Source organism: Ambystoma mexicanum, chromosome 12 (assembly GCF_040938575.1).
Source record: "Ambystoma mexicanum isolate Mex_15411 chromosome 12, UKY_AmexF1_1, whole genome shotgun sequence".
Lineage (NCBI taxonomy): Eukaryota > Metazoa > Chordata > Amphibia > Caudata > Ambystomatidae > Ambystoma > Ambystoma mexicanum.
The window spans coordinates 410,548,668-410,568,689 of NC_090936.1; the positions used below are offsets into that span (position 1 = coordinate 410,548,668).

Consider the following 20,022-nt stretch of genomic DNA (forward strand, 5'->3'; position numbering starts at 1 on the left):
TTCTTAAAGCTCACCAGAGGTTAAACGGTTGTGCACCCGGACTTCTCTTTATCCAATTAACTTCACTTAGCGTTCATAGCAACAAAAGCCAAAATAAAGGGTCTTCCAGGTTGCCCAAAAGACAAAACTCAAGGATTGCAATATTGCTTGTCCACAACTGAATGCAGTTTATAATACGGAGAACCCAGGAATGGCAGCCTTTCTTTGTTCAAAACAGCAATATTCAGCCCCGAGCGTTTACTCAACACTTCGGAATGTTCAGAGCCTTTCTGCTCAAGCTCTGCGGCCGGTGCTCGGAGCCCGTCGTTCCACACTGGCCTTGGCTGTACTTCAGTAAATAACCAAACTTTCATTTTTCCGCCGTTGGGACTCATGCCTCTTCATCTGCTGTGCAGTCGGCTTTGACTACAGGTCCGGTACGGTACACTCCGGTGAGTTTTCATTTTCTCTCTAATACGCCCACCGATATGGGGTACTGTCCTTGTACCATTCCGATTCCACTCTGTCGGCCTCCTTCCACTCCTGCAAAACGAGAGAAAAGTTGAGCTGTTTTCTGATGCTTTTAACCCCGGTGAGTCTCCTCCCCAGTAATTAGCGTTCGGCGTTCCCAGCCCTGGCCTCCTTACACCTGAGGCTAATTCACCTCTTCCCAGCTTCAACTTCACGGAGTTAGCTTTGCATTTAACCCCCGCCTGCCCGGAGCCCCCATTATATGGAAACGTGGTTTTTCGTCTTCCTTGTCGGATTTCTATTCCCATTTTCTGGCTTTTGTTTTGCTTATATATCTGTTGGGGCATTCTGGGATATGTAGTTTGTGTCTTTTCTCTTGTGTCTCTTGTGTCTCTTATATTTGTATTGTCCGGTGTGATAGTTGGTTGGTGGGGCCTTCTGGGACATGTAGTCTGGGCTTTTACTTATTCCCGCGTGTCTCTTAAACTTGTCATTATATGGTCTGGTGTGATCATAGACTCATCCCCCTCCCTCTTGTGTTGTTCCATATTGGCCGCTATTGGTTCCTTATTACACATTGTCAGACAGTTTTATCCAGATTCCTATATTGCGTACATTATTGAATCAACTGCTGGCTCTGGGAAGATAAAACTACCCTACTGGCAATGTGGTAATACCTTCCTAACCAGCATATCTATTCCTACAGTGTGCACCCCTATAAAAGTATTCTCATGTTTCCATGAATCATAACATTTAGAATCAAATTCAACAATATTTACAAATGCTCACATCAATTTCACAACGCATCCTTCACTGACACTCAATTATATGCTGTTGCTGCTGTAGTCTCAAACAAATTACAATCATGGCATACAGATTGTACAATAACTAATAGGCAGGATGCATTGAAGGCTTTGTAAAAGAAGTGTGTGCAAATTGTGGATGTTATGAACACAGTAGGTGATATAACTGTGCGAAAAAAGTCTCAATGCTGTAAGTAAAAAGAACAGCAGTTGTGTTGTGTAATACACCTTCTGATACAGTCCTTTCTCCCCAGTTGAAAGAACCTTTATGGAGAAAAAGAAACCTATAATGAAATGTTTTGTTTATTATCTTCTCTATGATACTAGGCTCTAAAACACCCCGAGGCATGAGCTCTGCGAATGTCTGTTCACCAGTAAAACTGATTTTACACTTTCAGGCCTGGACGCCAAACGCTGCAAATGGAATGGCTAGAGATCACTCGCTGCATAGTGATTTTCAAGAACATTCTTTTAAGACTATACACTTGAAAGAGCTCATGAATGCAAACGAGGAAGTGGACAGGCACACAAACTGTACATGCACTGGTGCTTTCAGGAGCAGTAACGCAAAAACGTTACGTCACCATGGTCAAGAAAACAGGATTTATCGAATAGTAAACTGAGCAAAAGTAGGCGAGAATGAACAATGTAGGGGAGACGCATGGGCGTTGGTTGAGTGGTGCGTGCACATAGGCCAATAAAGTATCTTTAATCTTCTGCATCCTGTGACACTGAAAGAATTACCTCGGAACTCACATAGCATATAATTATAATTAAAATTATAATTGTTCTTTTATAACACGTTAATACCGGGTGCAGTTTATAAGCGCGAGACTGGGAATCAAACCTGTGTTGCTATGCATTGTCTTGCTTCCAAGACAAACGCTTTGCCCATGAACTATCCTCCTAGCTATAGGTTTAATATCCAGACAGTCTAGTAAGGTGAATTATTTAACATGGCGAGGGACAGATGTCTTAGGAAGATATTGCACAATTGCTAGCTTCTGTCACATAGCAGTAATACACAAACACTTGTTAATAGTCTTCCAGTTTTATTTTCAAATTACAAGAAAAGCTGTACTTAAATGTACTCCAAAACCTTACAAATTCATGTCAGTTTTTAATGTATTAAAGTGCTCGATATAGTAATACTCAAGTCAATGTATTTTTCTGGAAGAAAATCCAGTTTTGATTTCGTTCACAATATTCTTAAATATGACTAGAATACAATGAAATCAACATTTCACTTTTTCCTTCAGCTGCATTGCGCACATTTATATATTTCAAGTGTAATTACAATTAAATATTTGCCTAAGAGAATCACACGTTCATTTGATTTGAAATGGGAAATTCTTTAAACATGCCTAGATGCAATCATCGGGAAAAACAAACTAAATGCGACAACAGTATGTGTTACTCATTTGGAAATAAGTTGTGGGATATAAATGTCAAACAGTTTAAGTCACGGAATCCAATGGAACATGTCCATGTTTACATGTCAGCAACCAATACAAATGATTTTCTTTACTTCCTTTTTTAAATAATTGTAATCTACAAATCTTTAGACAGTATGCTTTGCACAAGGTCCTCACAAAAGGAGACAAGGTAATTGAAACAACTGAAGTATTTTAGAAATACTAGAAATATTTAACATGCTGTGATATAAAAACTACCCCAAGTATTGCATGAACTATACGTTGTTCTGATAAAACTGACCTGGCTGCATGAGGAACATTTAACAATTCATGATTAAGCGAAAAGATTATTTTCCAAATTTAACTAAGTGTACTAAAAGCCTAGATGGTCTTAGGACGACATATACTGAGCTGATCATACAACCATAATGATAGGCCAAATGAGATGGAAGGTGCAAGGGGCAGGAGCGAAATCCCTATGAAAATTTAACACAAACACACGTGTAGGAGTTGCAGAGAGTTGTACTGTGTGTAGACTTAAATCAGATGTACATATGTTCCAATGCACAAGAGACTAATGTAGCATCTAACTACAAATACATAAACAAATGGAGCCCGTCCCAGTACTCCCCTCCACTGGGAACTTTAATCAATAAACAGCACCTACATGGAAGTACTGACAGCAACGATTGGCTCCTGGTCCTCCCTTCTTATTGGTGGCTATGCATACACACCTCCATCAATTACACATGTTAAAAAATAGTTTCATTTATTTTACAATAGAAAAATCTGTTAATCTTGAAATACCCCATTTAAAAAAAGCTTTCAAGAGTGTAGGGGTTAGAACTTGAGTCCATTTAATACTCTTGCTCAATACATTTCTTGAGCATCCTGTTATATATCGGTTTAGATCTACCACAACTGTTTATAATACTACAAAATATTGGTCTCAAATATACCATATTAAATCAAAATGCATAACAGTTTGGCTAATGCGGATGCACTTTAGCCCATCTCCTCCTGGTGTGGTGTTCATGCGAACTTCATAAATCTGTGGTCCATTCGTGATCTTGCTGTACAATGAAAAAATACTGTTCATATCGACACCTCAGCGTTTGGGCATATATAGCTCTGGGTCAAACGTAGATTTACAGCAGCCCCTTCCTTACAATCGGTCCTTCATCGGGACTAACAACAACAATGGACTGTTCATTTTATAACATGTGTAATTGATGGAGGTGTGTATACACAGTCACCAATAAGAAGGGAGGAGCAGGAGCCAATCATTGTTGTTAGTACTTCCAATTAGGCGCTGTGTTTTTTGATTACATCCAACTACAAGACAAGAGCAATCTTTTCAAACTCGTGAAATGCTTCATGTGCTCTAAAATATCAGAATTTTAATTTGTAGAAAGATGAATTGACTTTGGTCAGATAGGCAGCACGTGCTATTTACATGGGTATTCAATGATGGACAGGTCGAACATGATAGTGTTATACATATCTAAAAGTTTCTCACCTAGGTCTCATTTTGGTAGTAACTGCAAATTCTTTTTGACCAGTCCTTGGAATTTAATGTCTATGAAATGTTATCTTGTCCAATGTGCACATAGAACCTAAACCATCAGACATTGTAAATTACAATTTTACATAACTGTGTACATTTGCAAACGTCTCTAGCTACTGTACAGTTTTCGGAAATGTTCTGGTAACAAAAAATGTCAAGTCAAACAATTTATGTATACTCTAAATAAATAAAACATTCTCTATTTAGATCCATACCATTAGAATAGAATTTAAAATTATGAAAGCATATTTTTCTGTGGGTATACATGTTTCCCTGGGCAGAAACCTTATCTTAACTCCATTTCAACAAAGATGCGTTAATACTGATATATGTAAAACGGTATATGCTGTGGAGGTCTTCACATTGGCCATTTCTCCTTAGAATAACCCTAAATTGGGCAGATTTGGAACATATTTCACATCTGGGCAACTTCTCACATTTTTCCTTGAACCTTACTAATTGCAAAAACATAAACATAAAAACAGTGTCTTTTTGCTTTATCCCCAGGGGATCAAAATAATAATCCACTGGAGGATCAGGGGCCCTATGTCCCCCAAATACTATGATGCATTAAAAGCCATATTGTCTCAACTAATACTCTTTGTTTGTCTGCTGCTTAAAATAAAATGCTGAAATACTACGCGCATCCCTGGATCGATTAATATGGTATAGAAATCCCTCCAAGTAGAATAAAAAAACATATGGTCATTTTCCACAGTTAAAGAGTTTATGATGCCCAAGTATATAATTAAAACTGTGCATACGATAAAAATTTTTAAAATACTCTTCATAACAAGCCCACCGCTAGACATTACGCAAGTTAATTACTGAATACTATTTGAAAGTCAACGATAATACTTTACTGAATTCAGGATCAAGAACACTGGGATTCCAACACTTGCCCGACAACTGTATACATCTATACAATATAAGCCTCATTAGAATCCAATTGCTAGAAACTGCAGGAAGCTTAGGCGCTGTAGAGATTTCCCTTCTTGTAGGTAAATAACTGGACAAACTTATGTTGCATCTTCTCTGCCGGTAACTATCTTTTCTAGCTAGCGACCCTTGCGCTGTGGTTCCAGGGGAACAGATTCTAAACTGGATTATGCCAATGGGCTCTATGCAGGGATTCCGGGGCTCAAGTTCATCGCAAGCTGGAAATTAAAAATGCAGCAGTAAGACATTGTAATGTAGACAAAGCATCTTTGTTAATCTTTGTTGGCTTCCCGTGTGTCAACATTTGGAGTTTAAATGACTTTGTATGGTCTTTAAGTGCCTCCATGGGGACTCCCCTGCTTGTCTAGCCTGTACAATTCAGGCCTATTTTCCCGTTAGACCTCTATGTTCTGTGCTCAGTAAACTACTGATGGTTCCCCAGGATAAATGCACAAGTAGAGGGGATAGACAATTCTGGGTCTGTGGCCCCCAACTAGTGGAACTCCTTGCCCATCCATATTAGTCTTTGGGATTCCTTGATTTCCTTCCAGAAGGCCTTAGAAACTAATTTATTTTGTTAACCTGCCTCAATCTGATAGTTATTATATTGATTAAAGATATTTGGCTTAACATCTTATCTTGATTCCAACTGAGCAAAGATGCAATTTGGTCTGCCTGGTGTTTGTTATAAACTCATCAAATTAAATGTAGAATGGCATATAAATGAAAGCAAAACAGATGCCATGACAAGAGTTTAAAGCGTGTGACGTTACACAAAAAGGCACAAATTATTCTTCTGAAGCAATTGGAAGGTAATTACCATATCCAGGTTGCGATCACATAAGGTATATGATAAACATACCAGATATAGCTCACTAAATAAAATGATCTTGATTATAGAAAGGAGGTCTTTTTATATTGGCAGTTAAAATGTTAAATGTTTGTTTTAGTCTATAGCTCTATGGGGGTGATTTCTTGGGTTCCTAAAAAAAAAAAAAAAAAAAAGGAAAAGAAAAAGGTTCTTTATTTAATGGCTACCGAATAGCACTAACATATATTTCATTGAGGATAAAAAAATATTGGTTTAATGTAATGTTTTATAGAATAAGGGCAGTACTATACAAAGTGGCCCATGCAGAACAGTAGAATTTTATTTTAAATCTGTGCATTAGAATTCCATGTCAAGAGCAATTTTTTTTTAATAGTATTGTATACTGGGTATTGACTCGATTTTCTTTTTAAAGCGATCCATGTCCAAAAGCAAAGATGTCAGCATTGGGATATAGAACAGTAATCAAAACATTTCTTTTTTTTTAATGGGCTGGCTTTACACCTTGAGTCAGACCAGCATTAAGATTACACATTTAGAGTAAACTGGAGAAGAAACAGCATCCAGGTTTATAAAAACCCAATGGAATATATCTTTGGCCAATATAGATTCTGCAGTTCCGTTAAGGAATGGACTGGATCCTTTCGTTATGCCTGATATTTTCAGCCACAGATGAGCACAGACAGCAGAGCAAACACCAAGTAGTGCAAAGGTGATTTATAATTTAAATGGGAAAGCCAATGTTTCAAATATTACTGGCATAACAAACTAATGTCTTCGAATGCAAAGAAAGTTGAATAGATCCACTTCAATTTCTCGCAAAACTAATATAATGCAAACAAACTCAAAACAGAAAAACGTGAACAGGTGGATCCAGGGGTGGTAGTACTGCTGATGGAAACTAAATCATGGGTTTTCAGTAAAGGTCAGTAATAGTAATCAACATGTGGAATAAACTGTGCAGGGTGTCAGAGTGGTGTCTCAAGACTTCAAAGTGAAAAAGTTAATGAATTAACACATGCTTGCAAAAGGAAATGCAAGTGTGCAGGCCTGGTGAATTTCAGTGTTCAAGACGTGAAAAATCAATTTTGTGGTGGATAGCGAAGTTCACATCACTCCACGCCAGATAATTTGACATTTGCAGAGAAGTCGATGCTGTAAGCTGAAAGAAGGGACCACACATTATCCCAAGTAAAACAAATATTGCTGCTGTTTCAACATAAAACATTCATGTTGTGCCACTTGCAAATAAAGTGATATCTGTTTAGCAGACTGGTTGAATAAGGATGATGAAAGCAAACAGACCTCGTGTGATACTAATTCAAAAGGTACCACCTCTCCTCAAACATGTACTATTTCCAAGAAAAAGGGGATCAACTGAATGTTTCTTCCCATTGCCTTCACCGCGTATATATTCATACTAGTGAGTTAATATCACAATGGACAAACAAGAGATATACCAATCCTTTACTTTTCTGACAAGTAGTCAATATTTCAAGGCTCGGTGGTCCTTCCCAACAGAGGGACATTTATCTTAAAGATATGGAGAAAGTCAATTACACAGAAGTGTGGCTTGTTATCCCATAAACATTGCCATGGTTTCCATAAAGGTCTGAGCACACGGAGGAAGTCAACTGTGCATGTTTCTTAGAAACAATATTGTTTTCAATATAGAAAAAACACTCTGAATAAAGAAAAACATGGAACGACTTCAAAAGGCTATCCAACACCTATGTGGCATTCTCAGAGAGTTGTTCAAGATCTGAGCATCCCCATTTCCAGTGTTAAAAATATGACCTACAGCATTCTTGCACAGATGGCTAAATTTACACAGAACCTCTAACGTGAGATTTGCAGATTGAACATTCAAAATTATATGGGACAGAAGTCATCAGTATACAGGCCCTTCACCTTAACCGACTACATACAACAAGAAGGGATACATGTTTATATTTGCATGAATACCTGAAGAGTCCATTTGCACAGTATTTACATGTTAAATGGCCTTTTTCTTACAAATATTTTAACACTTGCTTACTAGCATTAATATATTTACATATATTAAGGATGGCAGCATATTTACAAACATTTAACATATTAAAATTCCTTTGCATTTACTTAATTTCCGATTCAGATTTACTACAATACTGCATTGAGGTTTATTTTGCAACCTTGAGACAGTCCAGAAACGGGAGTAAAATGTGCCTTCTACTCCAAATAGTCACATGCAGCCTTGCTCAACAGTGATGCGCTACCAGTAGGCGGGCTCAGGAATTGTGTCTCTCTCTCCCTTTTAAAGGGAGACAAAGTCTCTAAGGAGATGCGTTAAACCTCTACTCCTTTGATGAGGGATCCTTCCAGAATTATATTGAAATCTTCTAAAGTAAGAAGGACCCGGATGAGCGAATTCACACCCATATGATCACGGAGAAGAGCATTTTCTTCATACATCCTTGTGATGGCAGGACACTCTGCTAGAAGAGGAATCCATTGTGGAAGCAAGTGATCCCTGCAACAACAAAAAAAGGAACTTGTGAGCAAGACCATGAATCAAAAGCCTTTAAGCTAAATTAAGTGAAGCACTTGCATGGAGACAGAACATTCAAAAGAATAGGCATATAATGCTCATCATAAAGGCCATTTGAACAAATGCTACTGCAGATACTCTCTCAAAAACGACATGTCTTGTGAAAGGTAAATTCAGATCTAAAAGCCAAGCTTCAAATATGTCCATACAGAATCAATCAGGACCACACAATCACATGAACATTTGTCAATGAACGAATACACATTAACTTTTAAAAAGGTTAGCATGGATGGGAACCCTTTACGAAGGGACTCAAAATGTGTATAGATGGTATTGCATTTTTTCTTTTTTCAGTACATTTTGGTTTATACAAACCTATAATTCATTCATATTTTGTATAACAATGGTTGCAAATAATCACTGTAAAAATGTAGTGGAAATCAGACAATATAAAAGGCCAGATGTACGTTTGTCCGATGCAGTCATGCATAGTAGAAACTGCCCACTTTGCCTGCTGTCACCGCTAGAGGGAGCTGTTGCCTTAGGAATACAACACATTGAAAATGTCTCCTCACACACATTGGCCTGTGTACACAGGCTTTCACACTTTCCCACAGTCTTTCACATAGTATTAAATAAGGCAGTTACATGCTGACATATCACCTTTAACATCTGTTCAATGTAACTCCAAAAGTTGACTTCCTAGAATAACCTTATGATCATCCCCTTTCATGTGACATTGCCCAAAAGTATCTAAAATGACTCCATATTTCGTTGATATGGGCAAAATATAAATATCACAACCAAACTGTTTCACCAGACAATTTATCATTACATGTTTAATATTCTCTCGGATGTTCTGGTTAGGTTGCAACAAAATAGAAAAGAAAGGATTGTTCCTTCGATGTTGTTCCAGCACCCAAATATTTTAAACGTCTGTTGCATACTAAATCGCAACATGTAAGCTCTATGCATTCTTATTGCATTCATACAGGGATATTATTGTCAAATTCAGATCAACAAGAGGTTTAAGGAATCCTTAGCAATTAATTTCCTGTGCCGAGAATACAACATTTCTATTAGATAAGGTTCTTTTTTCTTGACTTATCCCTCTCTACAGGTATAATTTCTGTAATGAAAGATCCAAGCAAGTGCTGTCTAGCACAAGTACAGTTGTGGATACTGTGATGAATCGTGTGGAGCCATCACCAAACCCCACCATAAAGTCTAATCCCATGTGGCCAGGGGAAGGCAGCCGCTACATGATCCTAACCCTGGGGTAGTATCAGAGGGAAGGATAACATGAGAGGAGACTGCTATTCAGTGAAAGTGGGGAATCTTATAGAAGAGACACAGGGGCTGAAAAAACAGGGATTTGCGCGCCATTCTGCCTGCAAATCACCCTTTAACAAATGGGGATTTGCGGGCAGAATGGCACACAAATCCCCTTTTTTCGGCACAAATAATTCAATGAATCAGCCCTACAGTATTCATTTTCTGAAGATGAAGAGGAAATCACCCCCAAATATTTAATGGTATACTATCAATAATCCAATCCTAACATTAAGGTTCCAGAAACCTGTTACAAAGAACCAGTTTAGACAGAATCAAGTTGGTACCTTAGAGGTTCAGGAGTTAAAGAAAAGATCATTTGAATTTCGTGATTCTATTCTAAAGAGAAACTCTACCTCTAACATGAAATTGCAGTCTCTATCACGAAACCCATTTCTCCAGTAACTCAGTCTATAGAACAATCTAACGTAATTGAAATTAAAAGAAAACTTAATTTCATGAATTCTCTCAAGAACGCCTATTCCCATAGTGCCAAAACTACTGGGACGAAGAAGAGGAACTCAGAGAGACCAGGGGGTCTCAGAAGTATGAGTATCCAAAAGGTGCGGGCTAGTCATTGCCAATTAGAGCACCTGAGCAGGATATTTAAATCCAGTATAAGAGCCAGCTGGAGAAGTCGTGGTTGTGTTGTAATAAAGTTGAAGCAGAGAAAGAAGCAGTTCGTATCCGTGCGGGAGGCATAGCAGAGAATGCTAAAGCCATCCTTGGTGCATGTGTTGCCCAGGAGAGAAGCCTGCTAGCAGAAGTCAAGGCAATGGGTAAAAATCCAAAGAACTGCAGAGTATGCGCAGCAGAAGACGGCATACTGAAGAGAAGCCCAGCTTCAAGGAAGACACGTTACTAAAGCAACATAAAGCAAGCTGGAGAATCCGTGGAAGATCAACAGAGCTTCGACTGCTCACGGAGATCGCAGCGCCGTTTACCTGAAGCTCACCAAGACAGGAGAAGGGACAGAGTGATGTCCGAAGAACTGCTGCGAGATCAGACAACTGAAGGGAGCCACTCCGAAGAGCCGGTGAGTGTTCAGAGAGTGAGTACTAACACCAGAGCGCTGCGAGAGAGTAAGTTGTCACAACATGAGGTTTTTGAATACCAAACATTTAATGAATCTAAGCAGAATATATTTCATGAATATCGATTTATAAAAACAAACTAAGATAGGTGGCAACAAAGGAAGTCTTTTGGCAAAACACCAGAGAGGAAAAGTTGGAACCAGTATTGCCTTCAGCCATGAGGCTGCCAAGAGACGTTGGGCAAAATACCAGTGTGGGGTAGTTTCTAACCATTATTGCCCAACACAAAGAAACAAGAGGTCTAGCAAATCAAGAAAAACCTAGAAAATGTTCATATCCAGCATTGTCAACAGCCAAGAGGTTGCAAGAGACTCTTATTAATACAACCAAGGCATACGTTCCCTTCTAAGAGATATAGCTCTTGAAAAGCTTGCATCTCAGACAGGAGTCAAGAACTTGCGAAACCATAACAGAAGACTGGTGTAGAGAATATTGGAATGCAACCAACAAGTTGGTAGCTAGTGGTAGGAGATTTCTTCCTGGTAGGCGAGTATACCAGGAAAAGGCTTATAGTACTTAGTCCTGACACGCGTGTGGACCAGGAAATAAGTTGATTTGATAATCTTGTGGCAGAAAGTTGTGGAAAGAACCTTCGTTGAATGAAAAGAATATATAGTTTTTTTGTGGTTTATTTTGAACAAACAAAAGAAACCTTTTACAATTTACATTTCATTCCTCCAACCATATAATAGCCTACAAAATTCCCAAACTAATAAGCGTCGAGAGCATAATCATAATTCAATCATCAATTGCATAAGTGAACAGTAAAAACCAAACCTCCCTCAGAAAAATTAAATATAAATGGAAGCGTGTATCAGTTAGATTTTTCCAATAATCCTTAAAAATACATGAAATGCATTTCAGTGTTGCTAAAACCACACTCAATGTTTCACCAATTAAAAATCTCCCACCATTCAATGGCCGATAGGAAATGTATTGTCTCAATCCATGTTTCCAAATGGCATGTGCGAACATCCCTTAAAGCACTACAAAGACTCACTAAGTGTAATAATGTTTCTGGGCCCCCACTTTCCCCACAGAACCTGCACAATGAGTTAACTTCTAATAACTTACTCTGGGCTAATTGAATTTCTCTAGTGGGAAGAATGTTAAGGCGACATCTCATGAATATTTCTCTAAAATGGGCTGAAGGGAATTTTTGTTGTAGGTATGAAGGGATAAAATTTAAACCTCTTCCTACCTGAATGGATTTTAATGCCAATTTATTTTTGGCGCAAGAATCTTGCGTTGTTATCCAATCCATCTCTAGCAGTATTTTTTTTTGCTTTTAATGGATAATGGATTTGCAATGATATCGAAAGGGATTTTGCATGGCTCCCAATATGTCATACAACAAGCCTCACAGATTGCAAACTCCCATCCAAGGGTAACAGGTCCTTGTTTCTCAAGATGTCAAAAGGGAGTGTATTATCCACCAGGAGGCACTTTCGAAGAAGGGAAATACTTTTCCAGGCTACGATTGACTCCATCAATCGGAGTCCTAATTCCTTACAGATACAAACCACGGAAAGCGAATTAGATAATCGCAATACCTTCCTCCATAAATGGCCCTCCAATATCCCCCATATTTTCCAGGTTAGACTTAAAAGTGATTCTGCTCTGTCGGTAAGGATTTGGCCTACTTTGTGTTCATAGAAGGTTATTACCAGGAGTAATAAAAAGGACCTGTATCTCCTATTAATAGCGACTCCTTGAGCTGCTAACCTCTTAGCTTTTAATCGCAACATCTTATAATCTATTTGTTCATTGATGTATTTATTCACCACTATACCCAAATATATAATGGATTCTACCACTTCTTTGAGAAGGCTCCCTTAGGTTTCGCATGAGCAGATAAACCAAGGACCATCGATTTGTTTACATTCACTCTCAAACTATTTAATATAGGGAATCCCATAAAGGAGTCCAGCCGACGTTCAAGTCCAATCAGGGTTTGGCCTATGAACACCAAATCATTGGCATAAAGGATCCAGGCGAGGCTTGTTGCATTGATTCTTGGCGGGAACGCCCAAACTGTTTGTTGAGATTTCCCCAAATCTGATATATAAATATTGAAAAGAAAAGGGGACAATGAGCACCCTTGCTTCAACCCACGATATGTAGATATACTCCTAGAGAGAGTACCCTTATCTGATAATCTAACCTGGATAGAAGTATTAGAATATAGTGCTTTAATTGCATCAACCAGTCCTGGGGGACATGCCCAATTCCAAAGTTTCGCCCATAGCCCCTCCCGACAAGCCCCATCAAAGTCCATGAATGCCAGGTAGATGTTAGACTTTGAACCAAATGCTCAATGCTTCAACAGGAGCACATTTAATTAGGTACCCACTCCCTTTACAAACCCAGTCTGACGAGGGTCAGAGTGCCCTAATCTAATCGCCCAATCACTTAACTCTTGCAACAGGACAGATGCAAAATCCTTAGCCAGAGAATCCAATAAAGCTATCGGCCAATAGTGTTTTGGGTCGCCCTGGTCACCCTTTTTATAAACAAAATAAAAATAAATAATAATAAATTTAAAAAAATCAAAATAAAAACAAATTGTAACAATCGGTATTATCACTGCCTCTCTCCATGATGCCAGGATCTGTTTAGTTGCCATTTTTTTTTTTAAAACATTTTGTTTGTTGGCAGAAAGTTAAGACAGGTACAGCACATATTACACAGAGAAAAACAGAACTCACAGCTTCGCATTTAGGCATTACATGATGCACTCTTTCAGACAGGTCAGAGTGGGGTGGGGGAGGGGATGATTGTCGACACGAGGGGGCGCGGAGGGTTCAGTTCTTATGGTGGGTCGGGCGGACCCGGCGGGGGGTGGGGGGTGGCAGTGGAACTCCACTCAACCTCGTCTCTATTGTTCAGATAGCTGCAGAATTCAGACCATACATTTTTTCGGCGAGATCGCATGGGCAGGGATCCAATATACTCCTCTTCTCACGTTTGTACCCAGGTGAGGGCTTTCAACCACATCTCAAGGGTGGGGTGGGGGGGAGCGGTGCTTCCAGCATTGTAATATACATCTTTTAGCGACAATAGCACTCGCATTTAAAAATGTTTTTTTGCATTTTCTCCAGTCCATATTCCAAACAACAAGGCTAGTGGATCCAGGTCCACTGGGGACCCAACTATCTCAGAGCGCTTCTGTTACCTCCTTCCAAAACGCACCTAGCGCAGTGCAGGACCAAAACATATGTATATGATCTGCCTCTTCAGATTTACATTTCGGGCATGTGCGAGTCAGGGTGTGTGTGAATTTTGCTACTCTCTGCGTGTATAATAAAGTCTGTTAAGGAGTTTATATTGTATGCAACGGAATCTAGCACTAAGGGAGACTTTGCGCGTGTGTGCACACATTTTGTTCCACATTCCTACAGTGATTTCGGTTTCCAGTTCCCTAGCCCATGCTTCCCGTGGTTTGAGGGATGCATCCTCTAGCTTTTCCAGCTGCATTTTATACAGAGAGGATATTATGCCCCTGCCGCCTACAGAGTTTGCTATGAATTGAAGTTCCTGTGAGTCTGGGGGCTCGTCAGGGTAGGAGGGCCACGTTTCATGGACCGATGCTCTTAGCCTGAAGTATTGTAGTAGCTGAAGCGCGGAGTTGGAGTGTTCGGGCCGCCACGTTTGGGAGGTGATAAATTTACCATCGGGGTATAGATCAGTTGGTGCTCAATAGCCCAGGTCCTCCCAGTGTCGCAGGAGATGCTGGTCGTGTGTGGGGAGAGTCCAGGGAATTGCCATATGGGGAGCCATTTATAGTAAGGGCGATGTTCTTGTTTCGAATTGAGAATCCTATTCCACGCTCTGATCGTGGTGGCCACTGGGTCCGACGGGGTGTCTGAATGGAATGTGCGGTGTATTAGCAGGGTCATGATGTTGGTCCCGTCGCCTGCCAGTTTCTCTAATTTGACGTGAGGGGGTGGGTTCAGGTGTGCGTACCAGTGTGTGGCGTGTTGGGCCTGTGCCGCGATCCAGTACAGAGTTAGGTCTGGGGCTGTGAAACCCCCTTTTTCGTAGGGTACGGTCATATGTTGCCACTTCTTGCGGACAGCTCCAGAATGCCAGAGGAATTGGGCGCATGCCGAGTGGAGCCTCTTGAAATATTGCTTCCCGGGCCACACTGGTACGTTGGCAAAGATATAGAGGAGCTTGGGGACCCCGGTCATTTTTATTAGGGACAGTCTGCCTGCCAGGGACAATGGGAGGTTGCGCCATTTGAGCATCTTGGATTCAATGAGCTGTGCCGTTGTCTCGTAGTCATCCATCAGTAAGGTGGCTTTGGTTAGTGACACTTGCACCCCGAGGTACCTGATGCCCCCTGGGGACCAGCGTAAGGGAAATTCACATGACGGTTGTTGGGTTGCCGCAGTGAGGGAATATTTCTGATTTAGAATAGTTGATGGTGAAGCCAGAGTACGTGGCAATTTTTGTTATGTCTCGGATGATTGGGTCTAGGTATGTGGGAGGGTTTCTGACGTATAGGAGTACATCGTCAGCATACAGTGAGATGATTTCCGGTGCGTCTTGTAGGCGAATACCTTTGTGGGTATGTCGATCCCTGACGTGGTCTGCCATAGACTCAATGGCTAGCGCAAAGAGGATGGGAGAGAACAGACATCCCTGGTGGGTACCCCTGTGTAGCGCAAAGGGAGAGGAGACAATGGAGTTCACTAGCACCCTGGCCATTGGACCTGTATATAGCAGTTTAATGTAGGAGATCATATTTGGTCCTATTCCCATTTTTTCCAGCACGGCCCATAGGTATTGCCATGAGACCATGTCGAATGCCTTCTGGGCGTCTAGCGTGACCGCCACTGCGTCAGGCTTTGGGTCAATTCTGGACATCACATCAAATAAACGGCGGATAATGAGTGCAGTAGAACGGCCAGGAACAAATCCACTTTGGTCTGCGTGGACCAGGTGGGGCATAAATGGAAGGAACCTGTTTGCTATTATTTTAGCAAAGATTTTCATGTCCGTGTTGATAAGCGACAAGGGCCTATAGGAACCACATTCATCTGGGGGTTTCCCTGGTTTGGGGAGGACGGTTATTAGGGCTTCCCTTAAGGAGGGAGGGAGGGTGGCTGACCGGAGTGATTCGGTCCAGACCCTGTACAATATGGGAGCTAGGATGGCAACATGTTCCTGGTAAAACTTAGATGTGAGCCCATCGGGACCCAGGGCCTTGTTCTTTGGAAGGTCTGAGATTACCTGGACCATCTCATCCAGGGTGAACGGGGCATCAAGTTGTTCCTTGGTGCTCTGGGAGATGAGGGTTATGGGGATGCGTTCTAGCAGGTCGTCCAGGTCATGAGCTGTGTGTTTCGGCTGAGGGCCATATAGAGTGGCATAGAAGCCAGCGAAGGTGTCAATGATGGCTTGGTCAGGCCAGTGTCGTAGGCCATGTTCATCTAGAATGCCATCTATTCGGGTCCTACCTCCCTCCGCGCGCACTAATTTGGCCAGGGTTCTTCCAGGTCTGTCTCCCTCACCGTACCTTCGGGCCGCCACAGGGCGAGCATAGTTCCGCACCTCACTCAGGGCATGCGATTCAAAAAGTTCTAGTTCTGTTCTAATCTTTGCTAGGATTGCCAGTGCTAGCGCGGAAGCATGTTCTTGTTCTAGAGTTTTGAGCTTAGTTTCGGAGCTGTTTAGGGCCTGCCTTATGGCTTTGAGAACCCCCACCTCCCTTGAGATGCACATCCCTCTGATATATACTTTAAACGCCTCCCAGCGGGTCCCCTCGGTGTGTCTTGCGTGTTGTTATTCTCGAAGAACGCGTTTCTGTCCGATAGGATCTCAGCTTTAAAGACAATGTCAGATAGAGCCTCAGATTTACAGCGCCGGGCGGGGCGGGCGGCCACGGTGTTGCCCAGTTGGATCTGCAGCAGCACGGGGGAGTGGTCAGAGAGGGTGCGTGCGAGGATCTTTACATCCGTCACCCTGCCCACCCGGCACCCCGACAATTGGAACATGTCTATTCTCAAAGAGCTGTCATGTACTGTTGAGTAGAAAGTATAATCTCTATCTTGGGGATGGAACGTTCTCCACACATCGTGTAGGTTTAGGGAACTCGTGTGTGAGGAGTTGCTTGGCGGCTCGAGTCATGACCCTATGGGTAGTGGTTGTTCTATCGAGAACACTGTTGAGTATAAATTCATGTCTCCCCGCCCCATATAATGGGAACTTCCACATATCTCATGAGGATGGTGGTCACTGCGTCTATAAATTCGGGGGAGTCAGTATTAGGACCGTATGAGTTTACGAGCAAGCATTCCTCATTAGCCAGGGTGCAGTGGAGAATCACATATCTACCTTCTGTGTCGATGTGGGATGTGTGAATTTTACTGATTTATGGATGAGAGTCAGGACTCCCCTGGATTGAGTGGAGTATTGGGTATAGAATCTGTTGGGGCCCCAGGACTGTGCTAGGTTACATGATAGGAGTTTCAGGGCGTGTGTCTCCTGCAATAGGAGTACCTTGATCCCATGACTTTGTGCATATGCTGTGATCCTGCGGGATTTTGTGAAGTTTGTCAATCCCTGAACATTCCATGTCATCATTTTAATAGCCATGCTGACAATTTATGGGAAATCTCAAATAAAGGATCTGTCTGTTTACAACCATATGTGCTGCGGTGACGTAGACACGCCTCAGTTCAAAACCAGCCTTTACCTTCCTGACAATTTTTGTGTAACATTCCCCAACTTTACCACCCCCCGCCCTCACCGCCCAAAACAAACTAGCAGTGTGATGATACCCACCCCTGGAGCTGCCAACTCCGTACCATCCCCAACTCGGCGACGCTTGACCAATAGCCCAACCGGGGCTTAAACATAAACACTCCGCCTTATAAGGCATTGCAGCTACAGTGGGGGCTACCAATGCCATCTGACCCACATTTGTTAACGCATGTTATGATGAAACATCATTAGTCTTTTGAACGGCTGATGGAACTTTAGGTTACAAAACAGGCAAATATGTTTTTTTGGTGATGAGCTCCAAGCAAATACTGTATAGGCCGGTGTCCAACGGTAAGGCTTGGCTACCCAGGTTCGGGCCCAGCGTGTGCCGTTATAGAAGGCAAGTTAGAGGTGTACTTTTGAAATGCTGGTGTTGGGGCTATATTAGGCCCAGAATAGGACGGAGAAGGGGGGACAAGCTAGCCCCCTGCGAGGGCAGTCCATAGCTTGGGCACGGCCGGTGAGGCCACCAGTAGGGCCATGGGAGCCTTTGTCTTAGTCGTCATCCATTGGTTCCTCTGGGGGATCCACTAGGGGGATTTGTGCCTCAATGAATTTGACCGCCTCATCTGGGACCGTGAAAAAGTACAGCTTGTTGCGGTGAGTGAATTTTAGGCGAGCCGGGAAGAGCATTGCGTACTCAATTTTCCTATCTCTTAGCATTTTTTTTACACCTCCGAATTGCCGTCGCTCCATCTGCACCCCCACCGAAAAGTCAGGGAAAATCCTAATGATTTGTGAGTCTAGCCTTAGTTCCCCTTTCTCTCTGGCCAGGCGGAGTATGTGGTCTCTTTCCTTGTAGCTTAGCAGTTTTGCAATTATTGGTCTGGGGAAGTCTCCTGGTTTAGGTCGGGGTGCTAGTGAGCGATGTGCTCTTTCAACAGTGAAGAATGGTGACAGCTCAGGGTTATCGAGGAGGTCTTTTAGAAGTTGTTCGACCGCGAGTTCCATACAACCCTTTAGTGCAGATTCAGGAACCCCCACTATGCGAATGTTGTTTCTTCGCGACCTCGATTCAAGGTCATCACACGTAGCTTTGACCTGTTCCATGTCCCGGACGAGCTCAGTGACTGTGTTTTGTAGGGTATGAACATTGCCCTCATTGGTTACTATTCTTTGCTCCGGCTCTGTGATTTTGGCCCCATGTTGGTCGAGTTTAGCTCTTAAGGAGGCCACGTTTGCGTTTATATCATACAACTTTTCATGGAAGGCTGCAAAGTTTTTAACCATAGACTCCATTCATTGCAGTTAAGTCAGGCTGAGGGGGGTCCGGCAGGATATCGCCCTCTTCTTGTACTGTGGAGGACGACCTATGGTCCGCCCTGGGCGTTGTCTTGGTGAACTTATCCATGGCGCAAACCTTGGTAGTTCCTCGCGACCTGTTGGACATTGCTGTGGTGGGGTGCAGCGCCTAGCCTGACAGGTTTGATGGTCGTAGCTCAGAAGATCCTTAGTGGGGGTGGTAGCTGGCCAGTGGTTTCGGCGTGTAGACAATCTGAGTCCGGTAATCCAGGTATTTGGTCAGACAGGTTGGGAGCTGCCAGCCCGCGGCTGGGCAGTGGTAGTGGGGGGGGGCTGTGGACCAGGAGCAGCCAGGTGGGCTGTATAATGGTGGGCTCAGCAGGTGCTTCGTGGTAGCTGCAGGTGTAGTGGTGGGGAGAGCTGGGGGGGGGGGGGGGGGGGAGTCAGATGGGCTCTTGTATAGCCAGTATCACTTTAGGTTGTGTTTGGGCGCTTCGGGCGAAGTGCAGTTAATCGGGTTGGCAGGGGGCCCACCAGGACAAAAAGATGATATTGTTTCCAGCTATTAACGCTGGTGGAGCGGGGTGCTTCCAGCCCTTATAGCACCTTGTGTCACAGTTCCTTTGTAGCAGATTCCCAGCAAATGGCGATGAGGAACCTTCTGATGTGAATGCAGCCACGTAATATGGTGCTCGATCACAGTGAAAGGTGGTCGCATAGCCCGCCGTCCCAGCTGCACCCCTCGTTAGCTCTTTAATGTTCCAACCTGCAGAGCACGGGGGCAGGCAGACAATGCGTGGAGGGAGGGGGGGTGGGGAACGGGGAGAGCCGGAAAGTCGGTCCGCTCATATGCTCCCAGCCACTCTACGCGGCACCGGGCCTCTCGCGCAGGGGGGCTGGGCTACGGCAAGCTGCTTCTGGATTTTACGGAGCGTCGGGTGGACGGTGACTGATGCTGGGGAGGAGGAGGGGTGGGGGGGCGAGCCGCGGCCACCACTCCGATGTAACAGGGGCCTGTGAGAGCCCCGGTGAGGGAGCAATAGAGGCGGCAGC

General features: G+C 42.7%; 1 protein-coding gene across 6 annotated transcripts in view; it reads right to left on the reverse strand.

Moving 5' to 3' along the window:
• Positions 1-2,285: 2,285 nt before the first annotated feature.
• DENND5B (DENN domain containing 5B) overlaps positions 2,286-20,022 on the reverse strand; it is a 1,683,961-nt gene continuing 1,666,224 nt past the window's right edge. For all 6 annotated transcript variants that reach the window (XM_069628551.1, XM_069628550.1, XM_069628552.1 and 3 more), the window contains one exon: positions 2,286-8,512. In XM_069628551.1, coding sequence (XP_069484652.1) covers positions 8,329-8,512 — 184 coding nt within the window. In that variant the 3' untranslated portion in view covers positions 2,286-8,328. The remainder of the gene's footprint in view (positions 8,513-20,022) is intronic.